Below are 21,647 nucleotides of genomic sequence, written 5' to 3' on the forward strand. Positions count from 1 at the left end.
TTGAGGATTGACTTGGAAACGGCTAGCAAGTCCAGAGTTTACAACGTCTGCGGGGTGATGCTCAGTACAAGGAAAACCAGGGGTTTTTCTTATCCTGCTAGCCCACGTTCAACCCAGAAGAAGATGCTCTGGCAGTTCAGAGTATTTTATACTAACAGACCCAGTGGTTGCTTTGCATTCCTTAAGCGGACTGAGACGAAAACGTCCAAATGTCAACCAGTTGCATGCACAGCCTGGACTCCCGATTGCCTGACTGCAGTGTAGCTGCCTCGGTTTCCCCCTTTGCTGGTACTTCAGCTCCCTTGAAGTTCCCCCCACCCTCACATTCTTTCAGGCTCCTGACTTAGCTGCCTTGGCATGGAGAATGCCTGCTGCGGTTGCCTTAAACCTCAGCGTTGCGAGGGCTGCAGCATCGCATGGGAAAGGCGTTTGCTGTGTGTTTGCTCGTCCCTGCGTTTTATCTCAGCTTCCTTGGTGAAAACAAATTGAGGCAAACCTGGGCCCTGAAGTTCCAAGTCAGGATGCTGAAACCAACCAACCAACCAAAAAGGGCGATTGCTAACCTAGCCGAAAGCCGGCAAAGGCAGTTGCTCTGTCACCTGAGCTTCATTTCCAGGCCGTGTTTGAGTTGAAAGCTGCCCACAGGTTGGCATGCTCGATGCTCTGTTTCACAAGTCCTTCCCCATTTAATTGTCCATTTCAGGGCATGGAGAGAGAGGTCGTTGCCGCATTAGGCAAAGGTGAGCCAGAGGAGATCCTGAGCAGTGCCTTCAAACTAAGGGTCACGCGCCAGGACGTCCACACCCTAAGGAAGCTTTGCTGGCTAAACGATGAGGTAAAAGTAGCTGCAGCACAGGGATCTTCTAATGGAGCGTTTATTTCAAAATACCCCTTCAGCGTGTACACAAGTCTTTGCAAAGTTATTTGATGACCTGCACTGCAGAGCCTAGAAATCTCTGTACGGTTCTTATTTTAGGTACTGAAGGGTCCGGTGCTTCTGGCAGTTCCTTTACTTGTATTGTGCCGCTTCCAGGAGTTAGTGTAGGTTCTTGGAGTGGGTGGCAGGTGTTTTTATCAAGCTGCAGATGTCACCAAGTGGGAAATTCTCACAACAAAAGCTGACAGCTGAGGCTGGAGTTCTCTCAGCTGCGTACTTCAGGGTGGCCAGAAAAGACATCTTGCTGTGCTTTTCATTTGGTAAGCTAGTGTCTTGTTTTACATCTCAAGCTTCCTCTTTATGGTACAGGTCATCAATTTCTACATGGGTCTTGTGACGGAAAGAAGTAAGAAGGAGGGATATCCATCAGTCCACGCTTTTAGTTCGTTCTTTTATGAAAAACTTGCTTCTGAGGGCTACAAAGCCGTAGGAAGATGGACGAGGCGTGTGGATCTCTTCCAGAGGGACATCATCTTAGTGCCCATTAACTTGCGTTTGCACTGGACACTAGCGGTGAGTCAAACGGGCTTGTTAGAGTTGGGTGGGGAGAAAAAGCTGGGAAGAAAAGTCATGTAGGTTTGTGCAGCACAAGGTGGTGCTTTGTGTAACAGTCACCTTTGAATAACAGGTCATAGACACCAGAAAGAAGACCGTCAAATACTACGACTCCCTGGGACAAGGAGGGGACAAGATTTGTGAGACTTTGCTGTAAGTAACTGCTCAGTCAGTGCTTTTGTGTTGTGAATTAGGAGAAGGTTTTTGGGTTTTGCCCCTGTGACACGGCTGGAAGTTTCCACATGTCTTGTAGATAACAAACCAGAAATCTTGGATTCGCTTGCTGCGAGTTGTCTGACATTGACTCCTTCCCTATTCTCACGTCGTCCCCTCCACCCAGCGTCTTGGCTGCCTGGGTTCTGCCACCTTCCCCCTATAGCACAGACAAAGACATGGTAGCCCCGTGGCACACGGGCACCAACCTTGTTAGTGATCAATAAAACCCTCCTGCCACTCATCTTCCTGTGATCTTTCAGCAGCTCTTTTTTTCTCGGCCTGAATTACAGCGATGAAGAGTGATTTTTTTCTTTTGTTTTAACCAGCAAATACCTGCAAGAAGAAAGCTGTGAAAAAAGACACGTGAAGCTGAATGTTTCAGAGTGGACTGTTCACAGCATGGAGCCACATGTGAGTGAGCACTGCTTGCACTTGAAACGTGAACTAGAACTCCTTGTCACGAAGCTCTTAACGCTTTCTCATAAGGCCAGGACTTCAGAGAACAGCCATAAGCATCTTCTTCTGGTCCCACATGGGGCTGCAAGTGGACCAGGAAACCATGCTGGGATGAAATCTTTGCGCAGTGCCTCTCCTTGCTGGCTGAATACTTTCTTGGGTTTTTTTTAATTGCTCTGCCACGTGAAGGTGAATTTGGCTTTGCCCCCATTTCACAAGTCAAATTTCAAGTCTCTTTAGCAGTTGTCAGAGAACGTGGGCTGCTTGTTTGCAGCCCAGATCCTGGCACGTGACAAAGCAAGGGCTTGGGCTGATGTTTCTCAACAAGTTAATAGTGAAAAGCAGCACCGAAAGCCTCGATTTAAGGGATGTCACTTCAGAAAGACACTGTAGAAACCTCCAGACACCTTGCAGGGAGGAAGCCTGCTGTCCCTTATCAGCCTGCCAGGAATTTGTCTTATAACATCCGAGCGTAGGAAGCCGAGGGGAGGGATGATGTGCAGTTCCTGGGGTCTGTTCCTTGTGTTGGGGGGCGGTTACTGGGGATGGTGCAAGTTCAGGAGTGTCTGGTTAGGGTATTTTTGGTAATGGGTGCTGCTTCCAAGTTGCTTTTCCTTGAAGACAGAGGCAAATTCTCCATCTTCTTTGCATTTGTTAGGAAATCCCTCAGCAATCAAACGGAAGCGACTGCGGCGTTTTCACCTGCAAATACGCAGATTACATCTCGAGAGACAGACCACTGACCTTTACACAGGTGAGTGAAGGTTCTAAACAGCTCCAGCCCCTTTCGCACAAAGACAAGAGCCAGGGAAGTTACGCAGCGGCTGAGGTGTCTGCTCCCCGTGAGATTCCTCTTGGGGGAGATACTGCAGCCAGGGGGTTTGTGGGATCTGGCCTTGGGATCTTTGGGAGAAATGGGTCTCAGCCTTTGACCAGTGAAGACACTGGTTCTTTTCCAAGGCAGTGCTCTTCTGTGAAAGTGCTTGTGAGCTGTTGTGTGGTCAAGGAGATCTGGGTTTGGTGGCATGTCACCCTCTTAGGAGCTGTGTGGGTGAAAGCCAGGCTGTACCCGAAGGGCAAGTGATGACAGTTCTTAAAAGGAACTTCATAGTAAAGAATTAAGTGGGTGTTTCTGCGTATTTTGTGTCTCTTTCTGCCATGAGGTGTATTTCATGGATTTTCTTTTCTTTTCAGAGCCACATGCCTTACTTCCGTAAGAAGATGGTCTGGGAAATACTCCACCAAGAGCTGCTGTGACACCTGCACTACAGGAGTAACCCTGGGGTCACCTTTGGGTGACCAACTCTTCTTCTAGTTACTTTTTTAATACTTTGTTGTTGTTGTTAGAAATTTTTCTCTGTAGGTTAAGGAAAACATTTTTCTCTTAGGTTAAGAAGTAGTGGTTAAGATTGTTATTCCCCCCCACCCACGTCACCTGCCCCTATTTTGGAGACAGTAACTCTCTTTGAAATTAGCTAACACACCTTAAGTGCAAGCTGGAAAGGTTGGTGTCACCTGGGCAAGGGAAAGCTTAAGAACAAATGCTGTGAACTTCCATCGCAGAGAGGGATGCTCACACCTCGCAGCGCACGTGGCCACCTTATGGACGAATGGGACTCATCTGGTGGTGGCAACAGTTGCATGAGCTGAACTTCTCTCACAGCACACGTGGTCACGTTATGGACAAATGGGACTCATCTGGTGGTGGCAACAGTTGTGTGAGCTGACCTTCTCATCCCAACAAGAAGGTGCTGAACTGCTGTTTCCTCAAAGAGAGCTTTCTTCTGTTTCTGGAATAATCTACCATCTACTTGATGCCTACAAGTGGATTTGTGATGACCATCAGAAGAAAGCATTTACCATCTTTTGATTTGCGAGAGAAACCCCTGTGGTTGGGGTTGGTTTGTTTTTTTTCTGTCTCCAGGGAGTTTTATAATGTGAAAAGAGAAGTATTTATTTATTTTTATTGAAATATATATTTAAATTATTTAAAGAGCCTTACTGGAATGAAACTTGATCTGGTAAGGAGAGTGATTTTTTTTTTTTTTTTTTTTTTGGTCATTGAAGAAAAGGTTGACATATCAATGTGGGTTTTAGCTCACTCACAGTCTATGGAGGAAGACGACTCTGGCCAGGCTGGGTATCAGAGCACCAGAACCTCCAAGCGATTGTCCCAAAATGCTGAAGGGACAACCAGGACGTTGTTCAGCAGCGAGAATCCCAGGAACAGCCAAGTAGGAGATTATTGCTGCTCTGCCGCAGGCGCTGCCTCCAGGCGTCTGCCCAATGAAGAGCTTGTGTCGATCCTCGCTCTGTTACGCTCAGACCCAGCTAGATCAGTTTAAACATGGCGTTTCCCCCTTTCTTTCATTTTTTCCCCCCCTCTAGCTTACACTCTGCAGCTGGAGTGGGATTTCAGGTCTTTCCTTGACCATCGCAGAGGAAAAATTGCCCAAGAGGTGCTTTGGAAGCCCCGTGTTGGAACGCTTGTACAAATGACCGTGTGGTGGTGTTTCTGTAATGGCAGTTACCATCATGTGAGGTGATTCCTGCCCGCTGATGCGGTCTCTCCTCAGCTTTGGGGGAAAGCTGGTGATTTTGGGGCCATGCCCTCTGTTGCCGTGGGTGGGATCAGCCTTCCCGGTGCTGCTCCTCGCCTGAAGGTCTGCTCTCCTGGGCCGGCTGACGCGGTGGTTTGGCTGTGGTGCGGGTCAGCAGCCACATCGCCCTCTGCTTTCAAAGTGATGAGCTTAATCCGTCCCCAAATCAGAGGAGGTTCTCCAAAGGAAGAACTATTGCAAAGGCAATGTGTCGCGGCTTGTCCCTCCATGAGATACTTCATCTTCCCGAGCTCCCGGAGGACGTGGAAGATTTTAGCTGTTTATTACCGCTAGGACGCAGTAGCTGAATGCTTGAAGTGTCCTTTCACCTTCCCTTGGGTTCTCGCTGTCTGGGGGATGCAGTTTTGAGGCTGACCCTGTGCTCTGCTGAGTACAAAAGCAGGATTTTGTCCCCCGTCCTCCGTCAGGGGATCCCTGCTGCTGGTCGCTTGGCAGCGCTGGTGGCTGCTGAAAGCCTCTGCGTCTGAGGTGGTGGGGAAATGGTAGGCGTAGCAGCCACCGTCCCCTCTGTCTACAGGGTCACCTCCTGGGCTCTGGCCCTTCAGCCGGGGCTCATGTCCTTGTGCCCCGAGTAGGTTCTCGGAGAGCAGCCCCTGGGGAGCAACAGCCTGTTAACACTGTGCTCTGGGTGAGCAGTTGGGTGGGAGCTGGGCCTCGCTTCTCCTTAGGAAATGGCCTTTTGGAGATGACGAGCTTGCTCTTTTTCGTGCTGATGGGCGAGCGCGTGTGCGGTGTGAGTAATGCCCTGCCGCCCTCGGCGGGGCAGGGGGGACACACAGTCCCCATGGGGCTTCTTCGCACAGTTGTGACGCTGCCGGCTGCCCCGTGAGGTGGTCCTTGCTCACAGGAAGGCCGTGGAGTGACTGGTTTGTTAGTGACTGGTTGACACAGTCCCCTGGGAGGCAGTCCTCCAGGGCAAAGGAGCCCAGGAAGCCTGGATGGTTTTCCAGAAGGAAGTCTTAGAGGCGCAGGAGCAGGCTGTCCGCATGTGCCGGAAGACAAGCTGTCAGGGAAAAAGACCGGCCTGGCTAAACAGGGAGCTAGTGTTGCAACCTAGGGAAAAAAAGAGGATCTATGGCCTTTGGAAGGAAGGGCAGGCCACTCAAGAGGACTACAAAGAGGTAGTGAAGCTATGTAGGGAAAAAATCAGGAGGGCCAAAGCCCAGCTGGAACTAAACCTGGCTTCTGTTGTCAAGGACAACAAAAAAAGTTTCTATAAATATATTAGCAATAAAAAGAGGACTAAGGACAATCCCTGTCCTCTAGTAGATGGGGCCGGTAACATAGTGACCAAGGATGAGGAAAAGGCTGAGGTACTTACTGCCGTCTTTGCCCCAGTCTTCAGCAGTAGGACCAGTTGTGCCCTGAGTACCCAGACCCCTGAGCTAGAAGACAGGGATGGGGAGCAGAATGAAGCCCCTGTAATCCAAAGGGAAATGGTGAGGGACCTGCTTCAGCGCCTGGAGGTGCACAAATCTGTGGGGCCGGATGGGATCCACCCAAAGGTACTGAAGGAGCTGGCAGAAGTGCTCGCCAGGCCACTTTGCATCATTTATGAGCAGTCCTGGACAACTGGGGAGGTCCCAGCTGACTGGAGGTTGGCAAATGTGACAGCCATCCACAAGAAGGGCCGGAAGGAGGATCCGGGGAACTACAGGCCAGTCAGTCTGACCTCGGTGCCTGGGAAGGTCATGGAACAGATCCTCCTCAGTGCCATTACACGGCACGTGCAGGAGAACAGGGTGGCCAGGCCCAGTCAGCATGGGTTTGTGAAGGTGACCCACTTAGTGGATGAGGGAAAGGCTGTGGATGTTCTCTACCTGGATTTTTGCACAGCTTTTGACACCGTTTCCCACAGCATTCTCCTGGAGAAACTGGCTGCTCCTGGCCTGGACAGGTGTACTCTTTGCTGGGTAAAAAACTGGTTGGATGGCCGTGCCCAGAGCGTGGTGGTAGATGGAGTTAAATCCAGTTGGTGTCCGGTCACAAGTGGCGTCCCCCAGGGCTCGGTCCTGGGGCCAGTTCTCTTTAATATCTTTACAATGACCTGGAGGAGGGGATCGAATGCACCCTCAGTAAGTTCGCAGATGACACTAAACTGGGCGGGCGTGTTGATCTGCTTGAGGGAAGGTTGGCTCTGCAGAGGGATCTGGACAGGCTGGACCGATGGGCTGAGGTCAGTGGTATGAGGTTCAACAAGGCCAAGGGCTGGGTCCTGCACTTGGGTCACAACCACCCCATGCAGCGCTACAAGATTGGGGCGGAGTGGCTCGAAAGCTGCCCGGCAGAAAAGGCCCTGGGGGTGTTGGTGGACAGCCGGCTGAATATGAGCCAGCAGCGTGCCCAGGTGGCCAAGAAGGCCAACAGCCTCCTAGCCTGTATGAGGAATAGTGTGGTGAGCCGGACTAGGGAAGTGATCGTCCCCCTGTACTCGGCACTGGTGAGGCCCCACCTCGAGTACTGCGTTCAGTTTTGGGCCCCTCACTCCAAGAAGGACATTGAGGTGTCGGAGCGTGTCCAGAGAAGGGCTCCAAAGCTGGTGAGGGGTCTGGAGGACAAACCTTATGAGGAACGACTGAGGGAGCTGGGGTTGTTTAGCCTGGAGAAGAGGAGGCTGAGGGGAGACCTTACCGCCCTCTACAACTACCTGAAAGGAGGTTGTAGAGAGATGGGGGCTGACCTCTTCTCCCTGGTGACAAGCGATAGGACGAGAGGAAACGGGTTCAAGTTATGTCAGGGGAGGTTTACATTGGATATGAGGAAACATTTTTTCACTGAAAGGGTTATTAAGCATTGGAATAGGCTGCCCAGGGAGGTGGTGGAGTCACCATCCCTGGAGGTGTTTAAAAAAAGGGTAGATGGGGCACTTAGGGACATGGCTTAGAAGCGTTTTTTTTGTCAGGGTAGGTTAATGGTTGGACTTGGTGATCTTAAAAGTCCCTTCCAACCTCAGCGATTCTATGATTCTGTGATTCTCTGTGTTAGTTTTTTTATAACAAGTTGATGTAGTTGCTGTTGTGCAAGTCAACTGAAAACCAGTTCAAGACGGCAGCCGAACTTTAGTAAAAGTTTGGCAGGATAACCTGCGCTGTATTTCCAATCAGAAGGAGTGGGAACATGAAGACCTTTCGAGCAAAGTCTTTTTGAAACAGAATCGTGCAGGGTACGACAGGACAGCAATTGCTATCCCACCTGCTCCCCTAGTCTCTGCTCTTCTGTTCTTCCTGCTTCCCTATTCTTCCCTTTCCTATACTTTGATTTCAAACAAAAAATAATAAAATCACGTGCGGGCAGTCTTCAGCAAGGCTTAAAATGAGTGATGTCTGAACTTTTGTGAGTCATAACTAGGTAAGGTGTATGCAACGTACGTGTTTGTAAAATTAAGAGAGAAAAGCCCAGAGCTACAACCTGCTATTTCAGCCTAGATCAGGGAGCGGCTTTTCTAATGCTCTTGCTAGTGTTATTTATGACATTTTTGGCTTACTTAAGGCTTCTATTTTACCGAGTCAATGGCTTTTCTACTTTTTCAAGCGGGAAGCGCTCAAGCCTCTGCAGAGTAGCAGCAGCGTTTGGATAAAGAATCTAGGATATGACTTTCCGACTGTCTGTTGAGCTGCTCCAAGTCCACGCTGCCAACAAGAATTGTGCTCCTGAAAACGTGTTCTGCTTTCTCCCTTATACTAGTGTTTGGACAGCCAGTCGGATCTGGGAATTAAATCAGCTGATTTTTTTCCCCGATTGCGTTTCCAGCTGCGTTGCTTTGCAGGCTTGACTGGATTGTGGAGGCACGAGTCCTAGTGTCAGCATTGGGGATGGAGAAGAAATACCAGGTGCTTTCGCAAGTAATGGGACTTGCTATTTCAGCAGCAAAGCAAACTGAAACTGGTTTATGTCACGGTTTAAACAGGGAGGGGAAAAAACAAAAAAGAAGGAAAAAAAAATTGGAAGTTGTGGAAGAAGAACTAAGGAAGCAGTTTGAGAAGGTTCGAAACAATCTGATAGCTGGATGCCACCAAAAGGACAGGTCGTTCTTTGTGTTCCTCCTTCATCAGCTGCCCTTGATCTGACTTTTTGTTGGGCTGGTCGGTACCCGAAGCTGTCAGAAAATCCTTTGCTTTTTGCTGCTGGAGTAGTCTCCTGCCGGCTTGGTGGCACGGAGTGATCCCCAGGGCCAGTGCAAGCGGCAGAGGTGGTGGGAGGAAGCTGGGCGTCCGTGCTTCTTGTCTGATAGTCTCATTTTTCAAAACACATTCTTGTCTTTTTTTGGCTTTTTTTTATTTTTTTCTTTTTGGTGGAGTGTGGGAACTGTCATGGGAAGGGGCTGCTCTGCTTTCCCTCCCAGTGGATTCCCAGCCCCCCCAGCAGTGATCTGGTCTGGTGCTGGTGTGCTTCAGGGGGAGAGAGGCAAAAGCTGTTCCTTCTCTGTTGGATCGGTTGCTAAATTGAGTAGCAGGGAGGTGGAAGGAGTGTGAGGTGAGCGCAATTACACCTTGCGTAAATGTTATCGTAGATTTGATGATGTGTAATGTGGGGCTGCAGCTTTCCTTAAGAAAACACGTGGAAATACATCATTTTATAGGAATTTAGGATTTTAAAAGTACTTCAATCACTCTATTTGCCGGTATGTTCCACTAAGGAAGTGAAACCTGTAACTTGGATCCCCGTGAGGAAAACCTGGATCTCGGAAGCGCAAAGAACACGCGGTCCTCGCTTCCACACCTTACGGCTGCTTCTGTCCACGGAACCCTTTTCTGTCTGCTGCCCCCCAAATAATGCTGCTGCCCTGGCATTCCCTGCCTGTGGAGCAGAGGACTGTAACGCACCTTGATGAACGTGCTCAGAAATGTCATCCCTACAGCATTCCCCGTTGTTTTCAATATGCTTCAAGGATGGAGAGAATGATTTGGAAACACACAAGCCTGGACTTCAGGGCTTCCACCTCGATGCCAGCAATGCCTAATGAAGGGGAAGAACTGTTGGTAACCATCAAGGGAGCTGGAGATTTGGAAAAATGGACACGTCACAAATTCAAGGTCAGAACAAAATGGTTATTTAATACTAACACCAGTCCTGATCTGCTTACCAGCAGAGTTGGAATAGAGGGAGGATAAAGAAGTTTGGCTTTTCTTCTTTTTTCTTCCGCATTCATTCCAGGAGCCTGGTTTGGCAAGAGAGCAAGGATTAGGAAGAGAAAATGCCTGAAGAACAACAGAATGAGCGAGTAGAGACTGTGGAATTTGGGTGAGCTGTGGGAGAGGCTTGTACGAAGCCTCAATATGTGTCAGGATGCTGGGGCGTAAACTGCTTTTGGAGGGATGCAGGCTCCTGGTGTTTGACATTTTAGCCAGGGAGGATTTCCTGGGACTTTGTGGGGGGTAAGAGCTTTGCCATTGTAGGGGTTATTGCCAGTCTCAGGAATATCTGGAGCAGGTGAGGTGCCAGGAGTTCCTTGGAGGCTGGAAGTACTAAAGAAGTGGCATAATCCTGTAAAATGGGGGAGATTGAAGAGGGAGGTTTCAAAGAATGATGATCTGGAAACAAAAACGTGGGTGTTCAAAAACTGGACAACGTTGTAACGTCCAAAAGAGCGGAATGGATCTAAGCCAGCTGTTTAATTTTCTGGTTTAGATACACATCTCTCTCTTCTCAGATCACAGGTGTCCCGCTTCCACATCCATCTTAACGTAACAGAGCAAAGATTGTTCTAAAAATATAGCAAAGGGATGAAGACGTCAGTCATTTGCTTATGCTCATGGAATTTCTCTACTGATTTCTTCAAAGCTTATTAACTTCTAAAAACTAACAAGGGGTACGGGGTATGTTTGTGGGCAAGATCCTCCCTGCGGCTTCCCTCCAGTTGTGCATTTCTGGTGTCCTTCTCGGTATCAGACCACCCGTATTTCGACAAGGTTCCTTCTGTCTTGCCTGATCCCGCCAAGAGGGTGAAGTTTTATGAACAGAAGTCTTTTTCCCCAAAGGAAGAACAGCCTTAGTTTGGGGTTTGGCCCTTCTTTAATCTGGCGTTGTCTAACTCTTTTACAAAGAGTTGAAGGCTGCTTACAGCGCTATTAATACATTAACTCAGAACTCATGTCTGTGGATTGTTTCCTTTGGAAGGGAATAACGCGTTGAGGTTAAATTTGTTGTTTGTAACCTAAATTAGTTCTCAGGATTTGCACTGCCCTTTGCAGGGTTAATATGTGAGGTGGCCATAGTTTAGGACACCTCCTCCAATATTTTGACGGAGAAGAATATGGCCTTGATTCTCTTGCTCCTGGAATTCACTGAAAATCTGCTTTGTCCTGCGAGTTGTGTCCCACCCCGTCCCCACAGTGTTGGATGGGAGGCAACTGGAAATAGTTCAACTTGAAGTTGTTTGGAAGTGGTTTAAGCACGATTCCATGTTGGTTTAGCAAATGAATTTCGGAATGCTTAATCTGGAATGCCCATTAGGCTGAATATTCAGGTTCAACAGATGCTACAAAGGTAAAGCAGGTGATTTTTGAAAAAAATCCGGTACTGCGGTGTCATGGCTGAGCGTTCTTGATCAGAATTGACACAAAATTTAGAACTGTGTGGTTTTAGGAAAAAATAGAATTCTGCTGCTGCTGAACTTGAAATGTTCTTTAATCTCTTGAAAGAAAGAAAACCGTCTGGTGTGGTCAAACCAAGCGTTTAGGCAACGGGACTGAAGTTAAGCTTTATACTGATTAAAAAAAAGTCTCCAATGCTAATGAGGGTCTGTCATTACCAAAGAAGATTACAAGTAAACAACAGAGTAGAGGGGGTATTATTTGAGAACAGTGTCTGAGCGTGTGACACAGAATTGCATTTTCGGTCGGTGGAAAATGAGGATTTGTTTGGAAGTGTGAAGCCTGCACATGTAATGACACTTGTGCTGGTGTGTGTATATATGGATATATATGTACCACGCGGCAGGGGAGGGAGCAGAGCCCATCTCCAGGAGTGCTGGGCACCTCTCTGGTGACACCGGGAGGACAGAGCAGGGTCTCCGCACACCTCCCCCAAAGCCATCCTCCCAGCCCAGACCAGATGTGGAGCAGACGCTGCAGCGGGGCTTCGCTGAGCTGATGTGCCACCTCCATGCAAGCCCCTGCCATGGCAATGGTGGCGGGAAGCTGAGGGACCCCTGCCCGGCACTCCTAGTCCTTCTGGGTCCACAAAGAGGTGGTGATGGCCACTAATCTGGCCACTGTTATGCCACTAATTTGAAATATGCTGCTTCAGCATCCAGTTCTATGAAGCTGCTTTCACGCTCTTCTCCACCGTGGACAGAAACGGGAGTGTTGCAGGTGAGTTTTGGCTTCACAGAGAGAAACCGAGAAAAACCTCGCGTCTTTCCTCACCCAGGAACTCAAATGCCCTGCGCCCCCTCCAGCTCTCGGCTGCAGGATTCAGCTAACACCGGCGGGATGGGGAGAGGAGAGGGAGGCAGAAGCCGACTGAAGAGGCATCTCCAAGTCGCAGGCCCTGCGTGGGGCTGCCCTGCCCTCTGCCGGGCTGCTTCCACCGCCCACCCTGCCTGCAGCCTGCCTCCAGCGCTCAGGCATCTTCCTGGGCCAGAGCCCTGAAGCATAAAGTGGAGCGGCAATTAAGGTCCTAAAGCAATGAGCAAGGTCGTTGTCATTAAACCACAGCCCACCACCACTTAAGACTCCCTGCAGGCGTCAAAAGCCAGGGGGACCTGCTGTGACAAGGGCTGTCCCAAAGGGCCATTCCTGCCCTGAGCCCTTTCATCTGCCCCCTTTGCTCCTCTTGCACTTAACCCTTCATTTTCATTCCTCATGTGGAAAAGGCTCTCCAGGACGTGGCTGCAGCAGCACGGGCACATTTCCACCCCAGAGGCAACACCTGATAAACCACTAGGAAGAACCCTATTAAACCCCCCACCCCTTAACAGCGGGGCAGGGCAGGGGATGGCCCCCGAGAGCCAGCCAAGGCCACCAGGAGCCAGCTCAGCACTCGCCAGCCCCACAGCGGCCGCTTTAGCCGGGCTCCCTGCAGCGGGCCCTTGGCCGCCGCTACATCACAGTTGGTCACCAGGGTCGAACGCAGCGTCCGCGTCCCTAGTTGCAGCGGAGCCATGGCGGAACCGCACGCAGCGCCTGCAGCTCCCCAGCGGAGCGGCACAAAGCGCCGCTTGGGCCGTGAGGCCAGGGCTGGGTAAGCCCGGCAATGCCATTCCCTCACCGCCGCAGAGCACAGGAGGCAGTAGCGGGCGCGCAAGAGCCCGTGTCGCCGGGCGCTGTGGCCCGCCCCCGTCCTGCGGGAGGCGGAACGGCTTCTCCAGCCTCTGGGTCCTCCATGGGGCCCCTCCGGCCTCCGACGGGCCCCCCGGGCCTCTGTGGGTCCCCCGCGAGGTCCCTCCGGCCTCGGTTGGGCCCCTGACGGCCGCCCCTCCGGGCTCTGCGGGGACTCTCCCTAAAGGGAGACGGGCCTGTCGCCCCCCACGGCCGTCCAGGGCTCGGCTGGGGGCTTTCTGGGAGGGAAAGCTCCCCGCCTGGCCGGGGGCGGGCCGGCACAGGCCCGGCCCCAGCGGGGAGGAGGCGGCGGAGGGCTGGGCGGCCGCTCCCGCCTCCCTCAGGCGGCGCCGCGCATGCGCGCGCCCCGCCGCCTGCCCGTCCCTCCCCTCCGTTTCGCAGGGGCGGGGGCCGCTCCCCGGCAGCCAATAGGGAGGCGGCGCCGGGCGCGCGGGCCGGGCGCATTTCCGGCGCGGGGGGTGTGTCCCGATGGCTGCTGGGGGCCCTCGGCGCCCTCCTCGCCGCCGCCCGCCGCCCCGCGCCGCCCGCGGGCCTTTGGCCGGAGGGGGCAACCTTTGGGCTCTGGAAAGTACCTTTGGAAGTTTGGGCCCTGTGAAGGGAAGTCAGCCTGGTAGAAGCTGAAGGAAGTTTCAAGCCGCGGTTCTGTGTGTTCTTTCCTCAGCACTTGTGCGCCCGCGGACGATCGTGCCGAGTCTGAGGCAAAAAAGAGGAGGACAGGTATTGCACGGTACAGAAGTCTTGAATGTGCCTGGTTTTTCTGAGGTTTCGTCTGCCTGACAGAACTCTGGCTTCTGTGCTTGTTTTTACTTGAAAAGTAAAATTGCAAGTTGACGTATTTTTCTACTACTGCTGCTTTTCTGTGCAGGTATCACATGGGTGGATGTTTGCTGCCCAGAGCCATCTCAGGGCGATGTTGTGACCAGGTAGAGTCTCTTTTCATCACGGTTCTTGTTTCTTTTGGCTCTGTGCGCGTGTCTCTTTCCGTGCCTGTTCTTCTCCCCGCTTTAAAGCCTAGCGCTCTCTTTAGCCGTGCGGCACTGCTGTGTGCTGGGATTGTCCGTGGTTCACCTGAGCTCGAGGGGAGAGAAGGAAAGAAAGGAACTGAGAGGGTAGGATGGGTTCCAGTGAAAGGAACGTTTTCTTGCCTTTTTTTGTGGATTTAACTACCAAGGGATGTCATTTGACAAAGCTTGTGATACCTACTCTTACCACGCTGGACTGAAAGTGGAGAATACTGTGAGAGTCTGTTGTAGGTCTCCCTCCTGGAAAAGGTCTCCCTGCCCTTGTCTTTGGTGACAAGGCAAATTCTTGGTTTTGAAGAAGGCACGTGTATATGGACCACTTTACTGTCTGTGTGTTTGCTCTTCAGAGTTTGCGTGGTTTTACTGGTAATCCTCTCCAAATGGGGACAGTCACTCTCTTGACTAGCCTACAGAAGGCAAGTAAATATCCTGTAGGTGTCCCATTTTTAGTTCCCTGTGCTGGTCTTAGTTCCCGTAAGCTAACTGTATGTGGCTGCAGGTAGAGTTGCAGACGTTCATGTTATACCTTGCAGTATAAGCCCTAGCACGCAGCATTTATCCCCAGTAGATCCCAGAGCACTTGACAGAGGAAGTGCTGGTTGCTTCCCTGTTTTCCAAATAATGAAACTGATCAAGAGAAACCAAAGGAGTCTTGCACAGGGAGATGGGAAAGAATTTAGAAAGCTCCCAGCGCTTCCTTCTATGCCAGTCTCGCTGCTCCGAAAGAACCGTGCTGGAAGCGGAGACGATGTTGTCACAGGGGTGCAACCGAGGCTGTAGTCAGCAGGAGCCTTGAAAAAGCATTTCTTGTCCAGAAGGTGAATTCTTGAGAATTCCGTGGGACAGTACAGGTCCACAGCTCACTGCTCTCTCTCTTTCTCTCTCCCGCTCCTCGCAGGGGCTCCCCACCAGCAGAACAATCTCTGGAACAGGCCACAGCAGTGAAACAAATTGTTGCAGGGGTAAGCTTCTGTTATTCATTATTCCGTTTTTTAGAAAAATGTATCTGGTTGTGATCAGAAATTTTTGCGCTCCTCCCTTTCATTACTTCCTCAACAATATCTGTATTCGTCCAGGTCGTTTTTCCCAAGGGAAGCGGGAGCATGATTTGTTGAGTAGCACGATCACAAAGGGTTTCCCGCTGCCGTTCATTTTGTTTCTGGACTATGATGAGCGCACTACCCTATACTATTTTTCTTCTTCCCCTTTGATGTGCTGGGTACGGCCTCAAAGCCTTTACTGCACAGGCTTGGTTGACCTGCAGAGCTGGACTGTGGTATCTTTAGTGGTGTCTTGTTTTGTGAGATAGGAAGTACGTCTCTTTGACTTTCGTCTCTGGTCAGGATTGAGATGAGAATTAAATTTTAGTCATGGAAATCAGAGCTGTTAATCTCCATCTCAACCTGATACCTACCTGCGGAGGCTTTTCTGGGGTTCTTAATGCTACTCCAAGGCAAACTAACTTCCTGCCTCTCTTGCCTCCGTTTAGTTTTGAGTGCAGCACTACATGGGTGCGCAGTTGGGACGCAGTCCTCAATAAAAAGTAACTTTGGAGTTGGCTGGTTAGATGTGTGTACAAAAGCCCTTCCAGTTTTAGACATGAGCAAGATTTTCTGTACTATCCCCTACCAAAAAAAAATCTGTGCTGGATTGGTAGCTTGACGTCCTTTTGTCTCACAGGAACAGTGTGGAGCTCAGACCGCAGAAGATGCCTTATTGCAAGTACCTCTGGCACCTGCCCAGGCCAAAAAGTCACCTGCCTGTGATATGCAGGAAAAGAAACTGCCAAGGCTGCAAAACAGAGCAGAAGGCTTTACTCCACTCACAGAGGTACCGTAGCTGACAGGCTGTTAGACAAAACTGAAGGCTGTGAAACAGCTGCAAGGAACTCCATTTGTTATAGGTGGTTCTTCAGGCTTTTTGAAATCTGAAGAACTTGCATTTAAGCTGTTAGGGAGTGTCTGCAGCTGTGACTTCCCAGTGCAAAGGTCAGCACTAAAGCTGGTTTGAAGGATTGAAAGGATTTAAGCATCTTAGGCTCCACGCACTCCTTGAGTTGTGCTCTAACCTAAGGGTTTGTGGGTCTTCTGTTACTCGGACAAAAATGAGTCCAGGTTTAACAGCAGTCTCCCAGAGCAGCGCTGACCTGATTCCTACAGTTATATGGGATCTGCCTCTCAACCTGTCCTAGCATGAAGATAGAACTGGAAATAGAAGCTTTTACTGCTCCGTGGTGTTGCCTTGCTTGTGGGGGACCTGAGCATCTTGCGTACGTCCTCGGGATGTCACCGAGGCGTGGATGCGCTCTGTGCACGGTTGCACTGCGTGTAGCAGTGGTCACAGGAGTTCACTTAGTTACGCTATGCAACAGGGAGTGGGAGTTGAGGTTCCCCTGCTTGTCTGAATGTTGGCTGCTCTTATTCTTGGGAGTTGCCGTCTAATTGAGTGCCCCCTTTTTTGCCTCTTGAGGATTGACTTGGAAAGGGCTAGCAAGTCCAGAGTTTACAACGTCTGCGGGGTGATGCTCAGTACAAGGAAAACCAGGGGTTTTTCTTACCCTGCTAGCCCACGTTCAACCCAGAAGAAGATGCTCTGGCAGTTCAGAGTATTTTATACTAACAGACCCAGTGGTTTATTTGCGTTCCTTAAGCGGACTTAGACGGAAACGTTCAAATGACAACCAGTTGCATGCACAGCCTGGACTCCCGATTGCCTGACTGCAGTGTAGCTGCCTCGGTTTCCCCCTTTGCTGGTACTTCAGCTCCCTTGAAGTTCCCCCACCTTCCCATTCTTTCAGGCTCCTGACGTAGCTGCCTTGGCATGGAGAATGCCTGCTGCGGTTGCCTTAAACCTCAGCGTTGCGAGGGCTGCAGCATCGCATGGGAAAGGCGTTTGCTGTGTGTTTGCTCGTCCCTGCGTTTTATCTCAGCTTCCTTGGTGAAAACAAATTGAGGCAAACCTGGGCCCTGAAGTTCCAAGTCAGGATGCTGAAACCAACCAACCAACCAAAAAGTGCAATTGCTAACCTAGCCGAAAGCCGGCAAAGGCAGTTGCTCTGTCACCTGAGCTTCCTTTCCAGGCCGTGTTTGAGTTGAAAGCTGCCCACAGGTTGGCATGCTCGATGCTCTGTTTCACAAGTCCTTCCCCATTTAATTGTCCATTTCAGGCCATGGAGAGAGAGGTCGTTGCCGCATTAGGCAAAGGTGAGCCGGATGAGATACTGAGCAGTGCCTTCAAACTGAGGGTCACTCGTGAAGACATCCACACCCTAAGGAAGCTTTGCTGGCTAAATGATGAGGTAAAAGTAGCTGTAGCACAGGGATCTTCTAATGGAGCGTTTATTTCAAAATACCCCTTCAGCGTGTACACAAGTCTTTGCAAAGTTATTTGATGACCTGCACTGCAGAGCCTAGAAATCTCTGTACGGTTCTTATTTTAGGTACTGAAGGGTCCGGTGCTTCTGGCAGTTCCTTTACTTGTATTGTGCAGCTTCCAGGAGTTAGTGTAGGTTCTTGGAGTGGGTGGCAGGTGTTTTTATCAAGCTGCAGATGTCACCAAGTGGGAAATTCTCACAACAAAAGCTGACAGCTGAGGCTGGAGTTCTCTCAGCTGCGTACTTCAGGGTGGCCAGAAAAGAGATGTTGCTGTGCTTTTCATTTGGTAAGCTAGTGTCTTGTTTTACATCTCAAGCTTCCTCTTTATGGTACAGGTCATCAATTTCTACATGGGTCTAGTGATGGAAAGAAGTAAGAGGGAAGGATATCCATCAGTCCATGCTTTCAGTTCGTTCTTTTATGAAAAACTTGCTTCTGGGGGCTACAAAGCCGTGGGAAGATGGACGAGGCGTGTGGATGTTTTCCAGAGGGACATCATCTTAGTGCCCATTAACTTGCGTTTGCACTGGACACTAGCGGTGAGTGAAACGGGCTTGTTATTTAGAGTTGGGTGGGGAGAAAAAGCTGGGAAGAAAAGTCATGTAGGTTTGTGCAGCACAAGGTGGTGCTTTGTCTAACAGTCACCTTTGAATAACAGGTCATAGACACCAGAAAGAAGACCGTCAAATACTTTGACTCCCTGGGACAAGGAGGGGACAAGATTTGTGAGACTTTGCTGTAAGTAACTGCTCAGTCAGTGCTTTTGTGTTATGAATTAGGAGAAGGTTTTTGGGTTTTGCCCCTGTGACAGGGCTGCAAGTTTCCACATGTCTTGTAGATAACAAACCAGAAATCCTGGATTCGCTTGCTGCGAGTTGTCTGACAGTGACTCCTTCCCTAGTCTCACGTCGTCCCCTGCACCCAGCGTCTTGGATGCCTGGGTTCTGCCACCTTCCCCCTAGAGCACAGACAAAGACATGGTAGCCCCGTGGCACACGGGCACCAACCTTGTTGGTGATCAATAAAACCCTCCTGCCACTCATCTTCCTGTGATCTTTCAGCAGCTCTTTTTTTCTCGGCCTGAATTACAGCGATGAAGAGTGATTTTTTTCTTTTGTTTTAACCAGCAAATACCTGCAAGAAGAAAGCTGTGAAAAAAGACACGTGAACCTGAATGTTTCAGAGTGGACTGTTCACAGCATGGAGCCACATGTGAGTGAGCACTGCTTGCACTTGAAACGTGAACTCCTTGTCACGAAGCTCTTAACGCTTTCTCATAAGGCCAGGACTTCAGAGAACAGCCATAAGCATCTTCTTCTGGTCCCACATGGGGCTGCAAGTGGACCAGGAAACCATGCTGGGATGAAATCTTTGCGCAGTGCCTCTCCTTGCTGGCTGAATACTTTGTTGGGTTTTTTTTAATTGCTCTGCCACGTGAAGGTGAATTTGGCTTTGCCCCCATTTCACAAGTCAAATTTCAAGTCTCTTTAGCAGTTGTCAGAGAACGTGGGCTGCTTGTTTGCAGCCCAGATCCTGGCACGTGACAAAGCAAGGGCTTGGGCTGATGTTTCTCGACAAGTTAATAGTGAAAAGCAGCACCGAAAGCCTCGATTTAAGGGATGTCACTTCAGAAAGACACTGTAGAAACCTCCAGACACCTTGCAGGGAGGAAGCCTGCTGTCCCTTATCAGCCTGCCAGGAATTTGGCTTGTAACATCCGAGCGTAGGAAGCCGAGGGGAGGGATGATGTGCAGTTCCTGGGGTCTGTTCCTTGTGTTGGGGAGCGGTTACTGGGGATGGTGCAAGTTCAGGAGTGTCTGGTTAGGGTATTTTTGGTAATGGGTGCTGCTTCCAAGTTGCTTTTCCTTGAAGATAGAGGCAAATTCTCCATCTTCTTTGCATTCATTAGGAAATCCCTCAGCAATCAAACGGAAGTGACTGCGGCGTTTTTACATGCAAATACGCAGATTACATCTGCAGAGACAGACCGCTGACCTTTACACAGGTGAGTGAAGGTTCTAAACAGCTCCAGCCCCTTTCGCACAGAGACACGAGCCAGGGAAGTTACGCAGCGGCTGAGGTATCTGCTGCCAGTGAGATTCCTCTTGGGGGAGATACTGCAGCCAGGGGGTTTGTGAGATCTGGCCTTGGGATCTTTGGGAGAAATGGGTCTCAGCCTTTGACCAATGCAGACACTGGTTCTTTTCCAAGGCAGTGCTCTTCTGTGAAAGTGCTTGTAAGCTGTTGTGTGGTCAAGGAGATCTGGGTTTGGTGGCATGTCACCCTCTTAGGAGCTGTGTGGGTGAAAGCCAGGCTGTACCCGAAGGGCAAGTGATGACAGTTCTTAAAAGGAACTTCATAGTAAAGAATTAAGTGGGTGTTTCTGTGTATTTTGTGTCTCTTTCTGCCATGATGTGTATTTCATGGATTTTCTTTTCTTTTCAGACCCACATGCCTTACTTCCGTAAGAAGATGGTGTGGGAAATACTCCATCAAGAGCTGCTGTGACACCTGCACTACAGGAGTAACCCTGGGGTCACCTTTGGGTGACCAACTCTTCTTCTAGTTACTTTTTTAATACTTTGTTGTTGTTGTTAGAAATTTTTCTCTGTAGGTTAAGGAAAACATTTTTCTCTGTAGGTTAAGAAGTAGTGGTTAAGATTGTTATTCCCCCCCACCCACCCCACCTGCCCCTATTTTGGAGACAGTAACTCTCTTTGAAATTAGCTAACACACCTTAAGTGCAAGCTGGAAAGGTTGGTGTCACCTGGGCAAGGGAAAGCTTAAGAACAAATGCTGTGAACTTCCATCGCAGAGAGGGCTGCTCACACCTCGCAGCGCACGTGGCCACGTTCTGGATGAATGGGACTCATCTGGTGGTGGCAACAGTTGCACAAGTGGAACTTCTCTCACAGCACACGTGGTCACATTATGGACAAATGGGACTCATCTGGTGGTGGCAACAGTTGTGTGAGCTGAACTTCTCATCCCAACAAGAAGGTGCTGAACTACTGTTTCCTCAAAGAGAGTTTTCTTCTGTTTCTGGAATAATCTACCATCTACTTGATGCCTACAAGTGGATTTGTGATGACCATCAGAAGAAAGCATTTACCATCTTTTGATTTGCGAGAGAAACCCCTGTGGTTGGGGTTGGTTTGGTTTTTTTCTGTCTCCAGGGAGTTTTATAATGTGAAAAGAGAAGTATTTATTTATTTTTATTGAAATATATATTTAAATTATTTAAAGAGCCTTACTGGAATGAAACTTGATCTGGTAATGAGAGTGATTTTTTTTTTTTTTGTCATTGAAAATAAGGTTGACATATCAATGTGGGTTTTAGCTCACTCACAGTCTATGGAGGAAGACGACTCTGGCCAGGCTGGGTATCAGAGCACCAGAACCTCCAAGCGATTGTCCCAAAATGCTGAAGGGACAACCAGGACGTTGTTCAGCAGCGAGAATCCCAGGAACAGCCAAGTAGGAGATTATTGCTGCTCTGCCGCAGGCGCTGCCTCCAGGCGTCTGCCCAATGAAGAGCTTGTGTCGATCCTCGCTCTGTTACGCTCAGACCCAGCTAGATCAGTTTAAACATGGCGTTTCCCCCTTTCTTTCACTTTTTCCCCCCCTCTAGCTTACACTCTGCAGCTGGAGTGGGATTTCAGGTCTTTCCTTGACCATCGTAGAGGAAAAATTGCCCAAGAGGTGCTTTGGAAGCCCCGTGTTGGAACGCTTGTACAAATGACCGTGTGGTGGTGTTTCTGTAATGGCAGTTACCATCATGTGAGGTGATTCCTGCCCGCTGATGCGGTCTCTCCTCTCCTCGGCTTTGGGGGAAAGCTGGTGATTTTGGGGCCATGCCCTCTGTTGCCGTGGGTGGGATCAGCCTTCCCGGTGCTGCTCCTCGCCTGAAGGTCTGCTCTCCTGGGCCGGCTGACGCGGTGGTTTGGCTGTGGTGCGGGTCAGCAGCCACATCGCCCTCTGCTTTCAAAGTGATGAGCTTAATCCGTCCCCAAATCAGAGGAGGTTCTCCAAAGGAAGAACTATTGCAAAGGCAATGTGTCACGGCTTGTCCCTCCATGAGATACTTCATCTTCCCGGGCTCCCGGAGGACGTGGAAGATTTTAGCTGTTTATTACCGCTAGGACGCAGTAGCTGAATGCTTGAAGTGTCCTTTCCCCTTCCCT

At 50.0% G+C, this 21,647-nt stretch overlaps 2 protein-coding genes and 1 long non-coding RNA gene across 3 annotated transcripts; all 3 read left to right on the top strand.

Annotated features, from left to right (window-relative positions):
• The first annotated feature begins 706 nt into the window (after positions 1 to 706).
• LOC134518016 (sentrin-specific protease 2-like) lies at positions 707 to 3,537 on the top strand. Its single transcript, XM_063340200.1, has 6 exons — positions 707 to 835; positions 1,247 to 1,450; positions 1,566 to 1,645; positions 2,035 to 2,119; positions 2,823 to 2,918; positions 3,359 to 3,537. The coding sequence occupies exons 1-6, from the start codon at positions 707 to 709 to the stop codon at positions 3,419 to 3,421; spliced, it is 657 nt and encodes a 218-aa protein (XP_063196270.1). The 3' UTR covers positions 3,422 to 3,537.
• Positions 3,538 to 13,484: 9,947 nt separating this feature from the next.
• Positions 13,485 to 15,915, top strand: LOC134517359 (uncharacterized). The gene is made up of 4 exons (XR_010071605.1): positions 13,485 to 13,784; positions 13,933 to 13,990; positions 14,988 to 15,051; positions 15,770 to 15,915. It is a non-coding gene; the product is annotated as an uncharacterized LOC134517359 (long non-coding RNA).
• Positions 15,916 to 17,233: 1,318 nt separating this feature from the next.
• On the top strand, positions 17,234 to 20,659 carry LOC134517358 (sentrin-specific protease 2-like). Its single transcript, XM_063338769.1, has 6 exons — positions 17,234 to 17,387; positions 17,799 to 18,002; positions 18,122 to 18,201; positions 18,591 to 18,675; positions 19,373 to 19,468; positions 19,909 to 20,659. The coding sequence occupies exons 1-6, from the start codon at positions 17,259 to 17,261 to the stop codon at positions 19,969 to 19,971; spliced, it is 657 nt and encodes a 218-aa protein (XP_063194839.1). The 5' UTR covers positions 17,234 to 17,258; the 3' UTR covers positions 19,972 to 20,659.
• The last annotated feature ends 988 nt before the right edge of the window (positions 20,660 to 21,647 follow it).

This window comes from Chroicocephalus ridibundus, chromosome 6, assembly GCF_963924245.1.
Source record: "Chroicocephalus ridibundus chromosome 6, bChrRid1.1, whole genome shotgun sequence".
NCBI classification, from domain to species: Eukaryota; Metazoa; Chordata; class Aves; order Charadriiformes; family Laridae; genus Chroicocephalus; species Chroicocephalus ridibundus.